The sequence below is a fragment of the Mastigoproctus giganteus genome, chromosome 10, assembly GCF_048544385.1.
Source record: "Mastigoproctus giganteus isolate SK-2022 chromosome 10, ASM4854438v1, whole genome shotgun sequence".
NCBI classification, from domain to species: domain Eukaryota; kingdom Metazoa; phylum Arthropoda; class Arachnida; order Uropygi; family Thelyphonidae; genus Mastigoproctus; species Mastigoproctus giganteus.
The window spans coordinates 57,544,596-57,565,150 of NC_143584.1; the positions used below are offsets into that span (position 1 = coordinate 57,544,596).

A 20,555-nucleotide genomic window follows, 5' to 3' on the forward strand; every position below is an offset into this window, starting at 1 on the left:
CAGAATATCTTCACTATCTGAACTTTATTTTGCAGCATCTAGATTTCGTGCATCTTCTGCTCTCTTTAAAAAATCAGTAATCTGGGTTTGTTTGCTTTTGCTTGAAAGATCTTTGAAAGTGTTTGAAGCTCCTTTCTGTGCTCTTTTCTGCCAAAGGAACTGCATTCAAAAAATAAAAGATTTTAATTGCGCGGCTAAGCTGATGCTTTCCCATATGCTTTTTTCTGTAAAATTTGGAACTTCAAAATTTTCATTTGCGCTATCATCTTTTGAATTGATTTGGTTTGCCTCCGATGCCATTTCTACCAAATCCGCTTCACCAGCCTCTCTTTCTACAAGTAATTCTTGAATGTCTTTAGAAGTCATATCATTAAAACCTTCCCCTCCTACCGACTTAGCAATTTCTACTATCGCACCAATTCCATTTTCTGCTGGTTCGACCATATTTCCTGAACGAACTGACTCTGGCCATACATTTTACCAACATGCATTTAATGTTGACAGTTTTACTTCTTTGAATGATAAAGTTATGATTTCGATAAGGTCCACAACTGAAAAATGTTTCCGTGCCTCCATCACTTTAATAGATTTGGAATGAATTTTTTTTCCAAAATCAATTTTAATGATTTTCTGATGTAATAAGTTTTAAAGGTAGATATAATGCCTTGATCTAATGGCTGAATTAAAGAAATTGTATTAGGTGGTAGGAACATTTGGATGACTTAAATCTTTTGGATGGCCTGGTGCATTATCCAATAATAATAACACTTTGAAATCTATATTTTTCCCCTTTAAATAGTTTTCCACAGCTGGCACAAAACAATTTAGAAACCATTCTTTAAATAAATCAGCAGTTACTCAATATTTTTTACGTGCTTTCCGATATACCAGTAATGTGTTTTTATTTAAACCCTCCATTGCATGAGAATTAGAGGATCTATAAACTAGCATATGTTTTATCATGTTATCTTCTGATGCGTTACTGCACATAAATAACATTACACGATCTTTTGATGCCTTAAAATCTGGTGCAATCTTCTCTTTTTTTGAAATAAACATTCTGTTGGGCATTTTTTTCTCACCAAAGTTCTGTCTCAGCATTGAAAACTTGAAGTAGTGTGTATCTGTTCTCTTCAGTAATTTGTTTTAATTTCTGTGCATAATTCTTGGCAGCTTCATTATCAGCCAATGCACTCTCCCCTTGAATTCTTATGTTATGTAATGAGAAACAGTTTTTAAATCGCATAACCCAACCTTTACTGGCAACAAACTATGGGTTACTAGAAGATTCTCCATTTTCTTTTAAATGGTTATAAATTTTTAGTGCCTTTTGATTAATTACATGGGGCTTAGAGGGGAACATGTATCCTGTGTGCTATCAGACACTCAGCCTAAAACACTGATGGATCCAATATCTCTCTATTACAGAAGATTTAGGAGAAGTCCGGTTGGCCTGCCTCCCTAAAATCCACTCGTGCACACCTTCTCGATGGTAAGCCCTGTTACGTCACTTAGGTGGCAACGAACGTGTAGAGTGGTTCTCTTCAAGACGCCTGGTCAGCGTGAAGAGGAAAAGACCAAACCCTCCAGCAATGAGAGCACAACAATACAAATGGCCCTCAGTCCCCAGCAGCTTTCACTCTCCCTCTTACGGCAGCGAGAGGATCAGAGTGGAAGCAGAGGGTGCTAAGAATCTCTGGGTATGACCAGGCTGCCATGCACGGAAATTGAACTTGGCCTGTTATAACGTACGATCACTCATCGGTGAAAACAGGATATTATAGCTGGAAAAGGAATTAGAAAATGTGAATTGGAATATCATCGGTTTGGCTGAAACAAGAAGAAGAAATGAATCACTTATAAGTTTATCAAGTGGAAATCTGCTGTACACCAATGGAAACAGTGAAAAGAGTGAAGGTGGAGTTGGGTTTCTGATCCATAAAGATTTTAAAAACACCATTTTGGAATTCAAAAGTACATCACCAAGCGTGTCAAGACTAATACTCAAGATTTCTAAGAGGTACAAGCTAAAGATTATAATGATTTATGCACCAACATCGAGCCATGATGATGAAGAGGTTGAAGAAATGTACACTGAAATTGAGAGTCTTCTAGATGAGCAGAAAACCCACTACACTATTATTATGGGATACTTCAATGCTAAGGTTGGAAAAAGGCAAAACAGCGCAGAAAGAGGAACTATAGGAAATTTTGGAATTGGTGAAAGAAATAAAAGAGGTGAAAGACTTGTGGAATTTGCAGAATCTCAAGGAATGTCAGTAATGAACACTTTTTTCAAGAAAAGGGTGAACAGAAAGTGGACATGGAAGAGTCCAAATGGATTAACAACTAATGAAATCGACTTCATCCTCACTAACAGAAGATATATTGTGAATGATGTTACCGTCCTGAATAAGGTAAATGTTGGAAGTGATCACAGAATGGTAAGATGTACACTTGATATAGATGTAGGAAAGGAAAAAACTGACTTGAGTAAATAATACAAAGGTCTTTAAAATAACAGAGGAGGAGAAAAAGCAGTATGTACTGGAACTTAAGAACAAGTTTGAGCTTCTGCAGACTGCTCAGGACCAAGATATCGACGAGGAATATTACAACTTTCTGAAAGTGATAAAGCCCAAGAAACCTATAGGGAAACAGAAATCCAAAGAAGAAAAAATTAGTCAAGAAACACTTGTCATGATGAACCCAAGACGACAAATGAAGAGCAAGAAAAACACTGACAGGGAGAAAATTGAGTATATTGAGTTATGCAAAGCCATTAGAAAGAGACTCAGAGAGGACATAAGAAGATTTAACACAAGAAAAGTAGAACAAGCATTAAGGGAAAACAAAGGATTTAAATCAGCAGCCATGAGCAGTAATACAGAAAGACAAATGATACTGAAACTGAAGAATAGCGATGGTGTACTTATAAACAGCAGAGAAGGCATAATTCAAATAGCAGAAGACTACTATAGAGAATTATACGAGGAGCAAGGGAAGGATACCAGCAGTGGGGAAGATGGATTGCAAAGTAGCAACACATACGACATACCCGATATTCTTCCTGATGAGGTAGAACATGCATTGAAGAAAATGAAGAATTGGAAAGCCCCAGGGGAAGATGAAGTTACTGTAGAGTTGTTAAAATTGGGAGGAAGAGACATAACACAAAAACTCGCAAGGCTCTTCACAAAGTGCATTAGAAAAGGTGTGATGCCTAAGCAGTGGAATAATGCAATCATAGTTTTGCTGCATAAGAAAGGAGATAAATCAGAAATTGGAAATTATAGACCAATTAGCTTGTTATCCCATATCTACAAGTTGTTCACAAGGGTCATTACTAACAGATTAGAAAGAATACTTGATGAGAATCAACCGAAAGAGCAAGCTGGCTTTAGGACAGGATTCTCAACTATGGATCACCTTCACGGATCAATATCTTTATGGATCAATATCACAGCTAATGGAGAAAGCAAATGAATATAAAACACCATTATGACTGGCATTTGTGGATTACGAAAAGGCATTTGACTCCATACAGCATAAGGCAATGTTTCGGGCACTGGAAAGACAAGGCATAGATACTCCATATATTATGATTTTGAAGAAAATATATGAGAGTGCTACATCCTTTATTAGACTAGACAAAGACAGTAGCAAATTTAAATTCGAGAAAGGAGGTCGACAAGGAGACACAATATCTCCAAAGCTGTTTACTGCTGCCCTTGAGGAAGCTTTCAGAAGATTAGACTGGTCGCAGAAAGGAGTCAATGTGAACGGAGAGTACCTAAACCATTTACGATTTGCAGATGACATTGTGGTCATAAGCCACGATCCCAAAGAATTAGAGGAAAATCTTAATCAGTTATGCACAGTTAGTAAGGATTTTGGACTAAAGATGAATATGGCTAAAACAAAAGTAATGATGAACAAGTATGCCACAGAAAGGGAAATAATGATTGAAGGAGCAGTAATTGAAAAGGTGGAGTCATATACTTATCTGGGACGAGTTATTAGCTGTAATAATGATAAATGGCTGGAAGTCAAGAGAAGAATAAATTTTGGATGGATAGCATTCAGGAAATATAGTCACATACTGAAGAGCAATATCCCAGTTTGTCTGAAACGTAAAATAATGAATCAATGTATACTCCCCACCATGACTTATGGAAGTGAAATTGGGCACTCACCAAAAGAATGGAAGAGAAGCTAAGAACTACACAGCGAAGAATGGAACGAATTATATTGGGAATCAGACTGTTAGATAAGAAGAGAAACACATGGTTTAGGCAGCAAACTCAAGTAAAGGACATTCTTATCAAAACTAAAGAACTAAAATGGTCTTGGGCAGGACACATAGCTCGAAGACATGATGACAGATGGACTATGAAAATAACAGAATGGTACCCAAGAGGAGCTAGAAGAAAACCTGGAAGACAAAGGCGGAGATGGATAGATGAAATTCATGAGTAAATGGATGGCCAGTGCTCAAAACAGAAGAAACTGGAAAGTTGCTGGAGAGGCCTTCATCCTGCAGTGGATTGAAAATGGCTGATGATGATGATGATTAATTACATTGCCATCTAATGGGATCTGTTGCTACTATTGTTAATCCAAATACTGAGTGCTTTTTCCATTTTCTCAATTATTGGCGCTTGGGGACAAGCTGTCATATTTGAGGAAATGAAAGATCCTGCAGTAACAGCAGTTCCAATTTTCTGTCAATTTTCTAGAACTTCAATTTCTGGATTGTTGCTTCATTTAAATCTAAATTTTTTGCAATGTATGATACCTTCCCCCCCCCCCTCTCCTTTTTAAGACAATCAAAAATTTGTATCTTTGATTTTAGAGAAATAACGTTTCTTTTGAGTGGTGCTTTTTTTTTTACTTTTCTTAGGCATAATTTAGGGCTTGAATTTAATTCACAACAAAGAAATTATTCCAATACAGTTCTTAAGAACAAATTTTAGTAATACACACCAGGAAAAATTTTATAAATGATGAATAAAAAACAAAATAACCTCACAAAAACCTTAAAAGTCATGAACAGCACACTTTGAAGTCAATTTTTTATAGTCTCAAACAAGCAGAAGTTCAATAGCACAGAACCTATTTTTATTTTATTTTGTTGGGAACCCCTAACACAGGGGTTTCCCAATATTTTTTCTACATAATGACTAGCAACTCAACAGTGGGGATTCACAAAAAAGAATGGAAATATTGAAAAATTACATCCAACATAATACAGAGTTTTCTCCACACAACTGCTCTAGTGAGCAGTTGTGTGGAGGTTTGTGGCAATTCTCTAACCATGTTAGAGCAAAACTGTGTTGTATAAGCACCATGTTCTTCATAACCATGCAATGTGCCCAAAATTCATATACTTAAATTACTGTGTTACAGAGAGAATTTAATATATAATCTATCTCTGGTTTTTTGTTTTTTTTTTTTTTTTATTCTTTGCCATAATGGAGGACTTAATTTCTACTATCTAATTATTTGAATCTTTTTCTCTTCATTTATTTATGGTAACAACCTATATTTTTTTCTCTTTGATATTGTTTTCAGAATATCCATAAAATTTTTAAACCACAAATGTTTTCATAACTTCTTGTTGCTGCATATTAAATTCAACATCAAATACAATAACTTTGGAGGTTACAGTTTTAGGACCAGTAAATATCATTCCAAGTTCATGCATCTCCACACACTGTTCAATCTTAAAAACATCATTATCATTCTTAGTCCCAACAAAAATTCCCTTTGTCTCTAATGGTTATGTTTCTCATTTCAATAACACTAACAGTATGTCATATACTTATCACCTACAGTCTTTACTACACATCATTTTTTTCTCCTACACAACAGCAGCAACTTATCTCAACTATTGGCGTTGCTCAATCTCGAGATGATCTTTTAACAACTTATTCTCCATAAATATTTCTAGCACTTTAGTTTACAATATATCACATTAATCTATTTTCACTTTCACAGCAACAGTAGGAACTTTTCTTTGCACATCAAATAAAGAAATCTTAAAATGAGATCTAGCTCATTCCAAAGACCATACTTGCACTGCCACTAGTCTTAACCATGTCTGTTGGACTATAGGGGTTGGGGTATGGCATTGCCACAGCTGACACTTGCAGCCACATCTGCTTGACAATTGATCATGGGCAAGCCATCTCCTTCTTCTTCTACTCTATTTGTATTTATTTATTTTTTTAAGAAAACCCCAAGCACAAGAAATATTTGAACATGTAGTACTTAGTACCATGCATGAGTTGAAGGATAAGAAGAAGGAAGTAGGCACTTGCTGACATCACATTTAAATTTCAGTAGACTGTAATTTTCAGGAAATATGTATGAAGGGAGGTTGTTCCAGAAAATGGAAGTTGAAGGAATAAATGCGGAAGAAAAAATGTTCATTCTGTGAATTTGAAGTTGAACAGTAAAAGGATGCTGACAGGTTTGGGCACGCGTTCGGACTCGTTTGGGAGAGAGAGTGTAGAAGCCACTTCAGAAGAACAGTGCTATGGAATTATCTATAGAAAAGACATGCAGCAGAAACAGAACATCTATTATACAGAGAGAGAGAGAGGAGAGAGAGAGAGACTTTGTTAGAGATGGGTCAATAATTAACCTAACTGCTCTCTTTTCACAAGAATCTAGAAGCCTATGAGAGATTTGGGGCCGTTGCCCCATATATGGGAACAGTACTATTGGTAGAACGGATTTGCAAGTTCTATAGAGTGAGATGCTCTTTGAAAGAAGTAACTCCAAAAGCAAAAGAGAAAATCCAGTTTTTTAGATGCAAAGCAAGCAATATTTGTGAGATGCTTATACCAGGAGATATTAAAAGTAAGAGTAATCCCTAATAGAAGTGTATCTTGACAAGAAATCATTGAAGATAAGCAAAGGAACTGAAGAACCCATTTTGTGAGATATAAGACAAGACAGAGTTTTAAAAGGATTGAAATTAACTAAGTTATCCTTACCACACTAGATAATTGCCTGGAGATCAGCATTTAGGGAATTGGTAGTGTATATTTGAAAAGCTGAAGCTGCAGGGCAGGGTTTCTCAAACTGGAAAGTGGAATGCAATGTGCTATTGTCAGCAAAACTATAGATAGGATTACCAGTCAATGGAAGAAGGTCATTAATAATATACAAGGGGAAAAGAGTGGGAGAACTGAGCTTTGGGGAACACCAGAATTAGTGGAGAAGTTAGAAGACAAAAACATCTACCATCACCCACAGTCAGCAGTGAGAGAGAGAAAGAACTTGATACCTAATTACAAAACAACAATTGGCAAATCATAAGATGCAAGCTCATTTAAAAGACCTATATGACAAATAAAATCAAAAGCCTTTGAATGTCAAGAGCAACTGCTGGAGTTTCACAAAACTTTTCCATTGAATTTTTCATAGATGGGTACCACAAGCCAGTACATCACCAGCGGATCAACATTGACAGAATCCATACTGGCAATCACTGATACGATGGAAAATTTCTAGATAGTTTAAGCAGTTAACTGATTTCTCTATTGGTTTAGAAAGAGTAGAAGTGAGTGCAATGTGGTGATAACTGGATGAGAGGGATTTGTCACCCTTTCTAGGAACTGGCTGGATATGAGCAAATTAGCATTAGGAAAGGCATATGATGCAAGAAAGCAAGCTTATAAAGCATCAGCAAAAAAAAAAAAAAAAACCTTTCCCATTTCACCCATCCATTCACTCCAAATGTTTGTCTAGATCTGCTTTAAATTTATTTTAGCTGTCAACTTCTACACGACAGAGCTAAGCTTGTTCCAGCAATCAACCACCCACTGGCTAAAGGCAAATTTCTGTACATCTGTTCTACAACTGTCTTTCCTCAATTTGAATTTATATCCCTCAGGCAACTATCTGGGCAAGAGGAAGAATCCCATCAACATTGAGCTTGCTCAAACTATTCAAGGCCTTATACACTTCAACAGATTATCTTGCAGGTTCTTAGTCTCCAGACACTGCAATTTGCAGAACTTAAGCCTTTCTTTGTAAGACCACCCTTTGTTCCATTAGCCAGTCTTCTTGCCCTTCTCTAAACTAGTTGTGGTAGCTCCATCCTTCCTAAAATGAGGCCTCCAGACCTGTATACAGCACTCAATGTATGGCCTGACCATTGCCTTATACAAGGGGATAATCACTGCCTTATCCCTGCTAGAAAAATTCCTGTATATCCTTGACAAGACACAATGAGCTACTCTTGCAGACTGTCTGCACTGCTCAAAAAACTTCATATCTGACTGCACAATTACCCCCAGGTCTTTTTCATTCTCTTACCACCTTGAGTGTAGTACCATACAGTTGATATGTTACTCTGGGGTTACTGCTACCCAGATGCAGTACTTTACATTTGTCAGTGTTATACATCAGTTGCCACCTCTCAGCCCCTCTGCTCAACTTTTATAGATCCTGTTGCAGTAGTGTACTGTCATTAGTGTAATTAACAATTAATTTGTTCATGTCATTAACAAATAATTAAAAAATTTCTAAGCAGAAGGGAAAACACAGGTGGAATAAGATAGTGTAAAAAGGCATCACAGAATAGAAATAAACTGAAGAGCACAGGTTTTGAGAACAAGTAGAGAAATACCATCAGGACTTGGCACTTTCTTGACATCAAGACTGTTAAAAATTCTTTTGACATCCTTTTGAAGGAAGACCACAAGAACCACTGAATGATCGGAGGTGGATTACCAAAATCTTCAATACATGATTTAGAAGAAAATTAGGATGCTTGCAGGTCAGCTTTATCTTTACCTGAGGTGGGAATAGAACTATTAGGTTTTAACAGAGGTAGGAGTACCGATGGTCAAAAGCTGCAACCATAATGTTAGCAGGAAACTAGAATGCTAGACTACTGTTTGGACAAGAATCACATTTTTTACTCTTAGCCTGTTCAAAACTTAGCCTATTTTGACTGATTAATAACTGGTTTACAACTGTTGCAAGCTTTAGTGGTTGTAGAAAATGAACCTGGAGATTTGGATACTAGCCAATTTCAATATGCAACATTCTTATCTAAAACCCCCTTAGTTCATTTATTGTAAAACTAAGGTTTAGATAAAGGATGAGATTTTAAGGTGAAGTGTGGAATAAAGGATTTCATCCCTAAAAGAATAATTCATCTGTCAAGATCTGGGCAAATGTTGACATTACAAGATTTAAAGCAGTAATCTGACCGAGGGAAAAAAAGAAAAGCAATCTCGCAGTTCATCCATTTTGCATTCTTGTAATGTCAAACCAGTTAGTCTAACTTCAGTAGTAGGGAAAATCATGGAGACAATGATCAAAGTTGGAATTCAGGATCATTTAGATAGAAATTGAATTCTGAAGGATACTCAGCATGGTTTTGTAAAGGGAAAATCATTTTTAACTGCTCTGGTTAACTATTTTGATGGGGTCACTCAACAGCTGGACTTTGGGAATAATTTCAACATTGTTTATTTGGATTTCAGCAAAGCATTAGACTCAGTTCCACATGAGCAGTTATTTTATAGGCTGGAATCACAGGGAAAAATCCTTAGATGGATAGCTGGATGGCTTCAGGGCAGGAGGCAGAGGGTTATGCTAAATGGTTATTCCTCAGATTGGGTTGATGTAAGAAGTGGGGTTTCCCAGGGATCAGTATTAGGACCACTGTTGTTTTTGATTTTCATAAATGACATTAATGAAGGGATAGAGGGCATGATGTCTAAATTTTCAGATGATGGTAAGATTGGTAGAGTAGATAATGATTGCCACCAAGCAGAGCTTCTTCAGAATGACCTGATAGATTTCAGGGATGGTTAGAAAAATGGCAGCTATGCTTTAATCCAGCAAAGTGTAAGGTATTGCACCTGGGGAACAGTAACCCCAAAATAACTTATACTCTTGGCAGAGTTGAACTAAAGCCAGTAGTGGAGGGAAGGAACTTTGTGTCGCGATACGGTCAAACATGAAGTTCTCTGAGCACTGTAGACAGGTTGCAAGGAAGGCCCATGGTGTCTTATCGATGATTTATCGAACAATCGCTAGTAGAGATAAAGACGTCATAATCTCATTATATAAGGCTATTGTTAGATCACACTTGAAATACTGTGTCCAGGTATGGAGACCGCACCTAAAAACAGACATTGTTCTTCTTGAAAGGGTCCAGAGACAGGTAACTTGCCTGGTGAAATCGACAAAAGGTCGTCCATATGAGGAAAGATTTCGAATATGTAGGTTGCAAAGCTTGGAAACTAGGGACCTTAGAGGAGACTTGATTGAGGTATTTAAGGCTCTGAGAGGCATAAGCAAAATGAATAAGGACGAAATTTTTACGGTTATAAATGATTCTAGACCTAGGGGCCATAATTTCAAGTTACAGGGGGAGTTGTTTAGACTAGATTGCATCAAGTTTTATTTTAGCTAGCGAGTTATAAATTACTGGAATAAGTTACCTATATGGGTTGTAGAGGCTGAGAATTTAGGGAAATTCAAAGGTCAGCTGGATAATTACCAACAGGAGGAGGGAAATGCTTAGGTTGTCCATTTTCTCTTATTTATTAATTATTATTATATATATATATTTTTAAATTTTCTTATTATTATTTTATTTATTTATTTAATTTTATTTGTTATTTTATTATTTTTATTATTATTTTATTTTATTTTTATTTTTTTGGCTGGTGCAGCATAAGCCATAGGCTTATGCTGCACCAGCCATGTGGCCATTGCTAATACTAATACTAAACAACACAAGGTTGAGAATGTCATGTGAGAAAGGCTCCACCGAAGAAGAGACCATCAACAAGTTGTGATATGAGTACACGGTACACCTTCTAAGCACTGTGTTACTTCTAAGTAATGTGTACTTAGAAGGTTTATGTCAAAGCAGAGACCAATGTAGTGTGTTAAAGCTGTCTCTCTCGATCACCAGGATCTCCCTTTCTGAGTTTCCATGGATCACAGTGCACGTCAAAACACACTAGATTCTTAGAGTGGTAGCCTGGGAACCAAGATTACGAGTGTTTCATCTCAGTGATGCTAAAATCGAAGACCAGTAGCACTGGAAGGTCCCCATCCCACAGAGGTGTCCAAATTGAGGGACAATAAATCAGTCACAGGCAGTATGCAGTAAATGGGAGATAAGAAGCTGTATAATGTTCGTGTCTGTTTTGTCATGTCTTTGAATGTTTAGAAGTGGTTGTTTGATCATAACTGGGTTATACATTCTAGAATCCATTTGCTTTTTTTTTTGTCCTAGAAGACCTTCTATGAGGAAGCAGAGGTAGTGGTAATTCATGACCAAGCTGGAGAGGTTAAAGAGTTAAAGTAACAACAGCAAAGACTGATAGTACACAATATGAACATACATACATACATAGGTTAATTAAATCACTAGACATTTTGGTAATTAGGGACTATTTGCAAATAGTCCCTTTTGCAAGCAAATTTGTTATCCACTAACTACATACTTGGCTGAATATGACAAACAATACTCATCTGATCACTAAAAATAAGCAGAGTTAAGTTCAGTCAAAATTTCGCAGGGATGACAACCCGGGAACAGTGCCAGACCAAGGTCTTTTCACGCCTCAACAGAAAGATTTTTCGGTGCCCCCTTTACTAAGGATATATATATATTTTTCTTCATAATTTATAAAATTTGGTGCCCCTTAAAGAATGGTGCCCCAGGCAAGGGCCCTGCTAGCCTGTGTCTTAATCCAGCACTTCCTGGGAACAATGTATATGACTGGTATTCCCTCCCCCATTTCACTTCACTTATTCATTGTCATTTTTCTGTATTTTCCAGTAAAATTATACCAATTATAATTTTAAATTAGGAACATAAATACTTTATTGGTGTCTTTATTTCTGATTATATATTATTGTCAATTGTAGTAGGTCAGCAGCACTGTTCAGTAAAAATGTACTGAAAATTGAGGAGGGGGGATTTTTTTTTTTTTTTTCCATGCTATTTTCTATTAGAGAGTTAAGTTTTTAAATGAATTAATGGTCTAAGTTATGGAAAAGTAGGTTATAAAGGTTTATGACACAGATTTTCTGGGATGATATTTAGTATAAATATAAAATGAAATTTAAGTTTGAAGTTTCAAAAAAAATAAATTAATAATTATACAGTAATACAAAATGTAATGATGCAGATGATAAATATGCAAATTTATCATATGCATCAAATTTTACTCTTATTTTAACTGACCAGACACATATTGTGCAATCTCGATATAATGCCTCTTTGTAACACAGTTTCGGATATACTGCATGTATGATCATGTGCCCCAAAATGAAATACGAAAAAACTAGTGCATTCAAAGAACTAGCAATTTCATACTGCAAACTGGAAAAAGTGAATACTGTACACACTCATATGTACTTTACATCCTACTACTATATTTCGAAGAGAGGAAAATTAGCTAAAAACTGGCTGTATATTTGCTTCAATATATTGCCTTCTTCAATGCAGAGTAATTTTTGTAAACAAAAGACTCATCACAGACTAATTACTGTAGACACCCAGTTTATCCCCTCAACCAGAGATGCAATAAAAGATTATATCAGAGGAATGCTAATTACAAACTGCGACCCCTGGAGGGAATATGGCTATCAATCATCAAGTGCATTACATTAGTTACAAAGTATATTTTAGTAAATAACAGCATGTGACATTCTTTCTTCGACTATAAGTTACACTTAGGATAGCAAAAAACTGCTAAGGACTAAATTAGACAAAAATATACAAAGTGACAAGTGATTTATGAAGAAATTACATGACTTCACTTCGGCACTATAACAGATTGAACAGTTTGGTTTGGATTTACTTATCTCAAAACAAATTACATTCTATGGCATCAGAGAAAAATTATATGGTTTATCAGTAGGACTGAAGTAAAGGCCACCAAAAAAAAAAAAATTATACAGTTGAAGCAAAGTTAGATTGTTAAAAGAGTTAAGAGTGGCAAAACAAAATGTGGTATATTTCATGTGTGGAATCCAAGAAGGAATGAGCCACAGTTGGATGAAAGAGGAAGAAAAATTGCATTTATTTATAGACTCTGTAGAAGAGGAAGTTGGCCTCCAAAGAAAGAAAACTAGACTTTGTGAAAACAGTGATGAGGACCAATACTTATATTAGTGGTTTCTACAGAAAAATAATGAAGGAGTACATATAAATGGTGTAATTTGGAAAGCACAGTTACTTAACATTTCGGAACCTACTTGGTGGAGATGACAACACATTTAATTAAAGCGTCTGAAGGTGGCTTTGGAGATATAAAGCTTGTCACAGGATATCCCATGTTAGTCCTACAGGCAATTCTGCATTTGGTGACATTACAGCAGCAGAAGCATTTCCTAAATTTCTGTGTGATGTGATTCAAGATGGTGAAGCCACAGATGAACAGTTGTACAATTGTGACAAAACAGTGCTGTACTATAAACTTCTCCCCAACGAGTCATTGGATATTAAAAAGGCACCCAACAAAGCAGACATGAAAACTAATAAACAGAGAGAGAGAGTTAGTGTGCTACTGTGTGAAAAGACTGGAAATCACAAGCTAAAGGCATTGTGCTTCGGTAAGGTAAAATTCGAAGTTCCTGGTACATTAAGCATATCAACGTGAAATCTCTACCTGTGATTTATGAAAATAGTTCCAACAGAGATGAGTGATAATGTTGTTTCATGGGTTGAAAGTGAATTCATACCATCAGTGAGATGCCACTTGCTTTTCAAAAAACTTGAAGAAGAAAAAAAAAAAAAAAAAAGGATCTTTTACTGTTGGATCACTGCTCAGCTCATCCTTCAGGCCCTGAAATCAAAAGATGGCAAGATCAATGGCATTTCTGCCAAGAAACACAACTACACTAATTCAGTCCATAGATTAGGGCATTACTCGAGTCTTCAAAGCCTACTATCATGGTGAACTACATGCTGGTGTTGTCAACTCAGAAATCCAAGTTCTGTTTGTTTGTTTGTTATTTGGTTTTTTAGGAGTATTAGCAACTAAGGCCATATTGCTCCGTGAATATGCGGTGGTCATTCCTGACCTTTCCGCATCCTCCATATTTGGTGGTGATGGGCTCAAACCCCGGTCTAATCAAGAAGCGTGTGCTATGCACTGCTGCTCCCCACCTGGTTACGGAGGCGCCTATCCAAGTTCTAGAATTTCTGAAAACATTAACACTAAAGACGTTGCATACAATACCGGATTAGTTTGGGAGAAAGTAAGTTCAACAACAATTGAAAACTGCTGGGAAAAAATGTATAGGAATAGATGAGGTCACTAATAATAACTTTGAATTAGCAAAATTTTTCAGAACAAGAAGCAGAAGCCTAGTTGCTCTACCTGAGTGAGGAACAAATCACAGCCTCTGTGAACACTGGAGGGACAATCAACAAACAGAAGGCCAGTGACATAAGGAGTGACTCAGAAGGTACATGACTCATGTAAGGAAAGAGCACTAGAAATTAACAAAATGCTTGAAAACATTAATGGGGTAATGGCATGGTTAGACCATCAGAGTGATAGTGAACATCTTCATGTATTGCATCTAACCACTATTAAAAATTATGTATTGAAAAAATGCTGTCATCAGTTCTGACAAACTTGTAAAAGGAAATGATTAACCATTAATACTTTGTCTTTTAGTCTGTATACTCATAAAACATTAGTAAATAAAGTATTTGTTTACTTAGTAAAGTATATTTATATTAAAAAAACATTGGGGAAAAAAATGGTAAAATATTTTTGGTTATCACATGCTTCGGTTATAATGTGGATATTCAAGTTGTCACTTGACACCTGCATTATATTGAGGTTGCACTGTAATAGAAAATTTTGAAGGTAAATACTCAATATTTGAAAGAATAACAAAAATTAAACCTTACGCTCTTAATGGATTTACAATTTCTTCTTTCAGTACTCTTTGTACTTCATCATATTCAACAATATCACCTTCAGTTTTAGGCCTATGTAGGAGGGCATCAAAAATACTAGTACAAGAGAACATAGCAAATAAGGTAGCATCTAGGTAACAAGAGTTATGATGTCCTTGAATACCCCGATTTTTGCCATACAGTAATCTCATTTCTTCTGGGCTTGATAATGGAGGTACATCTCCAGTCACTGATGGACAATCAATACTTCCAAACACTGAGAAAAATATATAATGAGAGATGTAATACTAGATGCTAAAGACTTTCACTGTATAAATATGAAAATTTCATATACAGTAAAACCTCTAACTTGGATCCTCAACAACAGAAACTTCTTTAATGTTTGCATTATATTTATGCAGACAAGAGATTTTAGCTAAACGTGAATTTAATAGTTCGATTCCAAACTTCTTTCAGAATGGTTTTGCAATCACTTTGTAAAATAAAAATTAAATGTAAATATCAATGCAGTGATATGGGCAGATAACACAGCTGCACATCCTTCCATTGAAATTTTAACAAGAGAAGATGGCTATATCAAATGCCTTTTCTTGCCATTCAATTACCAAAGCCTTCATAGAACTTAGGGATCAGGTATAACACACCTGAAATGTTGTGTATCGCAGAAAATGAGTAGTGTCTTATTTTATTTATTATTTTTTTTAACAATTCTCAGAGCGAGTAAAACAACAGGAGAAAAGACAGTATTTAGTATCAAACATAATAACATTTATAATTATTAAATTATAATATATTATTATAATTATTATTAATAAATAGTATTATTATAATACTATTTATAATTGGGCTGAAAGTTAGAATGAAGTAAACTTGAGTGCAACAACTAGTGCAAAGAAAACATGAAACTATGACTGTGTTTCCACTAAGTAAGACAGAATCAAAGCTGAACAGTATCAAAATGTTTTAAAGAATAGTGGCAGAAAGGATATTAATTTTGGAGGATACTAGAACATAGCTAGAAGATAAAGAAGAAATAAAAGAGGTAATGATGCAGGATGAATGTTGTTGCTGTTTTTTTTGCCGTCACTTTATGACAAAAAACTAACAGCAAATAGCATTTTAAAGGGAGAAAACTTAGGCGAAGTGAGAAGTCAAGACAAAAAAAAAATAAAGTAAAGAAAATATAGTTAAATGATAGAATAACAGAAGCTGCTTTAATACTTCATTAAATTTGAAAAATTCTTACAAGTGAGGAATATGAAAAATATCTAAGAGAAGCAAAGAATGTCATGAAATGGAACTGCAACAGGACTTTTACTCAAAAAGTCAGATTTCAGATTTCTACAAAAAAGACAATAGACTGGGGAAAGAAATCATGTACATCTGATTTTGAATTACTTAAAATATTGCACTATTCATGCTCTATTTGATTTTAACTCATATACAATTTTGCTCTAAATATAAAAATTTTCTTTTTCTTTCCATCATATTTGTGTCCATCCTTCATCTAAATTTATATGTTGCTGAATTGGGAATAAATTTACTTGAGACTTGAAAATATTTATATATTATAAATTCTATAATTCAAACTTTTCATTAATTTGGGATACCCATCCCTCTATTAGTCCAAATTCTTGAGGTTTTATTGTATACACAATGAATATACCTAATGAGAACAGTATCACCAAATAAATACAAGTCCCATAAAAATAACATCATAAGAATACAAGTACGGCATCCAAAATCTAGCTGTTTAAAACCCAGCCATTTTTAAGATTTGGGTAACCCCTGACCCTCCAAAAAATTAACACACACACACACACACACACACACACACACACACACACACAGAGTGAAAAACTTGTTATTTGAATAATGCTATTGAATGACTAACTGGTTCTCCTAATATAATTATAAGTTCAGCAGCTTGCTTTTCCACTATATGAGTATAACTATATTTGGTAGCCACCAGACTTTCCACTGATGTAAACAAACAAATTTTATGAACTCACAATAGAAATTTTCCTGGATAACAAACATGTGTTCATTCATGTATTTATCTAATGCCACTAGAGCAGCCGTTCCCAAATTACTGAGATTGACGGACCCCTTTAAAAAATCAAAATAAGTTTGAAGACCCTTAAAAAATCAAAACATGTTTACAGACCCCTATATATATATATATATACACACACAGTAAACCCCCGCTATTCGCGGGGGTTACGTTCCTGAGAAATGCCGCGAATACTGAGTTATGGCTCCCATAGTAATAAAGGAGTTCTGTTCCAAAGTATGAAATATATAAGAAAAACTAGTCTAAAATTTTGTCTATGTATGTATTATATGTACCTTCATAATATGACTATGTACATAGACAGTACATAGTGAAATGCAAGTATATGGCATCGAAATGAAAATAAGAAACAATTTAATATTAAATGTAATATTTATTAGAAATTTCAAACAACTCTTTCAAACCAGCGCCTTTGCTAGCTAAAAAACGTATTGCGCCAGTGCTATCACCAGTTTCGCTAGTGTTGATAAAGGAGTTTTGTCTTTTCACGAATGATGAGTGAACTTAACGGAATTTTATTTTGAGTTCGGTCTTCTATTCACAGATTTAAAGCCTTTTCCATTTTTCTAATTTAACATCACGAGTTACAGAGCAAATTTTTGAAGCAATTAAAGCGTTTTCACCGACACTACGGTGGATTTTTTCTTCAGATTTTTGGATTGATCGTACCGTTGAGTCAGTGATTTTATGTTTTGCCACGGAGGAGACACTTTCACCATTAGAAATATTGTCTAATAACTCAATTTTATTCACTAATGTCATCACCTTCTTTGATCTTTTCACATTTCCCTTGTTATTCGTAGCCATATTTTTGTACGGGTTAGAAAGAACTTGTCCACAACAAAGTCACTTTCTTCCGTTAACACACTCGAAAAAGTCTGTTTTACACTGCAAAACGGTAGATTTATCACTTTTTTAAGCATATCAATTTATAAATTGATAAATTTATTCAATTTATAAGCATATAAATTAAAAGCAAACGACGAAACCTTCAATGACAAGCGCATAACACATACTGAACAAGGATTAGCGAGAAACATCCACGCTCGTGATTTTGTCACCCCCTCTCCCCCCACCCACTAAGCACTGTTTTGACCAGGAAAGATAATTTTAGCCATGCCCATTTTTTTTTATGGCGGAAAATGTTCACGGTGCTTTAAAATTCACATTTTTTTACATTTCATTTTATATTAAATCAGCGACCGTGAATACGCGAAACCGCGAATACAGATACTGCGAATAGCAGGGGTTTACTGTATATATACACACATACAAACAGTGGGTGTCTAAAAAGAAAATTCAAAATTTTATGTGTGAAACAACTCAACTGCATTCTTATTTTTATACAGATATATAATAATAACTTTATTTATCATCAATTTGCTATATATGAATTTGAAATATGTATACAATTATATATAGTAATCGTATCAAAAATAAGTAATGTTCTATTCATTGCGATTCTATAAGTATATTTTTTACGAAAATGCACACATTTTTATTAAAATTCAGAAACATGGGCAGAAAACAGTTGTCAATCATCAAATTATAATCAACAGCACTTGATTTTTTTTTAATAGAACATTATTGAAGTGATTTTGTCAGTAATACTTAATACCTTCTGAATGTTTCGCGGTCCCCCTGTAACTGGTCTACAGACCCCCCAGGGGTCCGCAAAACCCAGTTTGGTAAACGCTGCACTAGAGTATCACATGAAGATGAAAACAGTATTTCTTCCCATATAAATAAACACTCCTCTCTCTTAGCAGCTTGATTCTAAACAACTCTTCACTAACTAATGACTTAAGCTTAAAAAAAAAAAAGGTAAGCTGCAGCCATTATCAATTCACTGCAGGATGGATGACTCCTCAACAATTCTTGTTGAGGAAGATGGACCATAATCTGCCATGCTGGTCCAGTGCGGGCTGGCAGATCGACCATATTTAGCATTCAGTGGCTTGAACCCCGGTCAATTCAAAGAGGTGTGGGCTATTGCACTCCCGCTCCTAATTTTCACAAGTAAATAAAATTTCATTACTTTCCATTTTCATACCTAATTAATATTGTGATATGCTTTATAATTTAACATTGTTTATTGTTGTTATTTGTTTTTTAGGAGCATTAGCAACTAAGGCCATATTGCTCCGGGGATATGCGGTGGTCATTCTCTGACCTTTCCGCATCTTCCGTATTTGGTGGTGATGGGCTCGAACCCCGGTCTAATCAAGAAGCGTGTGCTACGCACTGCTGCTGCTGCTCCTTCCCACCTGGCTACGGAGGCGCCTATAATTTAACATGTTTGCTACCTAATTTTAGGTGGCAGCGAATGTATTAACATGAATTATCATAGGAAATGGATGCAGAACACGCTGGTTGGCCTGCTTTAAAAACTAATTACTCAATGTGACTAATTTTTATCCTGAATACAAGATATAATAATGATAGGAATCAGTTGCTAATAATTCAGAAACATGGGCAGAAAACAGCTGTCAATCATCAAATTATAATCAAGAGCACTTGATTTTTTTTTTAATAGAATATTATTGAAGTGATTTTGTCAGTAATTTCTCAAGAATTCTGCTGGGCTCAAGTTTCCTGACTGTAGGCTGCTGATTGTTGCAAAATTTTAACTAACAGAAAAATGAGATAAAAAAAGGGGGACAGTAATAAAACAATATAGTTTGTTTCTCCCCTCGGTGATATCCTCACCTTGTCGCAGTGATGGGGCTTGCATACTGCGACAACCACGAATCAGGGTAGATCTGACTCATTAGCCCAGTAAGGCAACATACTTAGAAGAAGGTGCTTTATATAATACCTCTGAATAAGGGCAGCAGCTCCTACATTACAGGCAGAGAGTGGGGATACAAGCTATCTGAACAGTCACTGTCCTGACAGCTTAGAGATAGATTTTGTTATTACAGCACTGCAATGCAGAAAGCCAGCTGGGAAACTACTGCATTATCCTTTCCCTAGAATTTATCATAGCAAGAAAACTACAACAGGTCCTGAGTTCCTGTTGTTGAATTCCCATGCTCAAAGTGGTGAATCTTTTGCAAATTGGAACCTGGAGCATCAGAATGCTGTTCGCTGCAAGAAAATTTAATGCAACCCAGGAAATGAAGAGACTTCATGTACACATGATGAGGCTATACAAAACTAAACGGCCTGGCTCAGGCACATGGGTTTCTGATGACACAATCAGTAGGGTCACTCTATGATACACCGGAAATGACAATAATATACATTGACATTAAGTGAGAATCCTAGTCACCAAGGACATCTCCAGAAGCATCCTCAACTTTTTGCCACATTCTGAGTGAATGAGGTTCCTCCCGCTGAAGGGACAACCTCTAAATGTCAACATAATTCAAGTATATGCTCTGATCGCTAATAAGGAATATGTAGAAATTTAACATTTTACATAGAACTGAAAGAAGAAGTCAAACTAACAAAGAAAAAAGACTCTTGGAGCAAGGAATGAAAGATGGGATTGGTAAATAAATTTTTTCCAAGAGGAGAACTTGATGATTGTGAACACTCAGTTTT

At 35.5% G+C, this 20,555-nt stretch overlaps 1 protein-coding gene across 2 annotated transcripts in view; it reads right to left on the minus strand.

Annotated features, from left to right (window-relative positions):
• CYLD (ubiquitin carboxyl-terminal hydrolase CYLD) overlaps positions 1-20,555 on the minus strand; it is a 645,450-nt gene that overhangs the window by 340,154 nt on the left and 284,741 nt on the right. For both annotated transcript variants that reach the window (XM_090382243.1, XM_090382244.1), the window contains exon 9: positions 14,924-15,188. In XM_090382243.1, the coding sequence (XP_090238369.1) occupies positions 14,924-15,188 (265 nt within the window). The remainder of the gene's footprint in view (positions 1-14,923; positions 15,189-20,555) is intronic.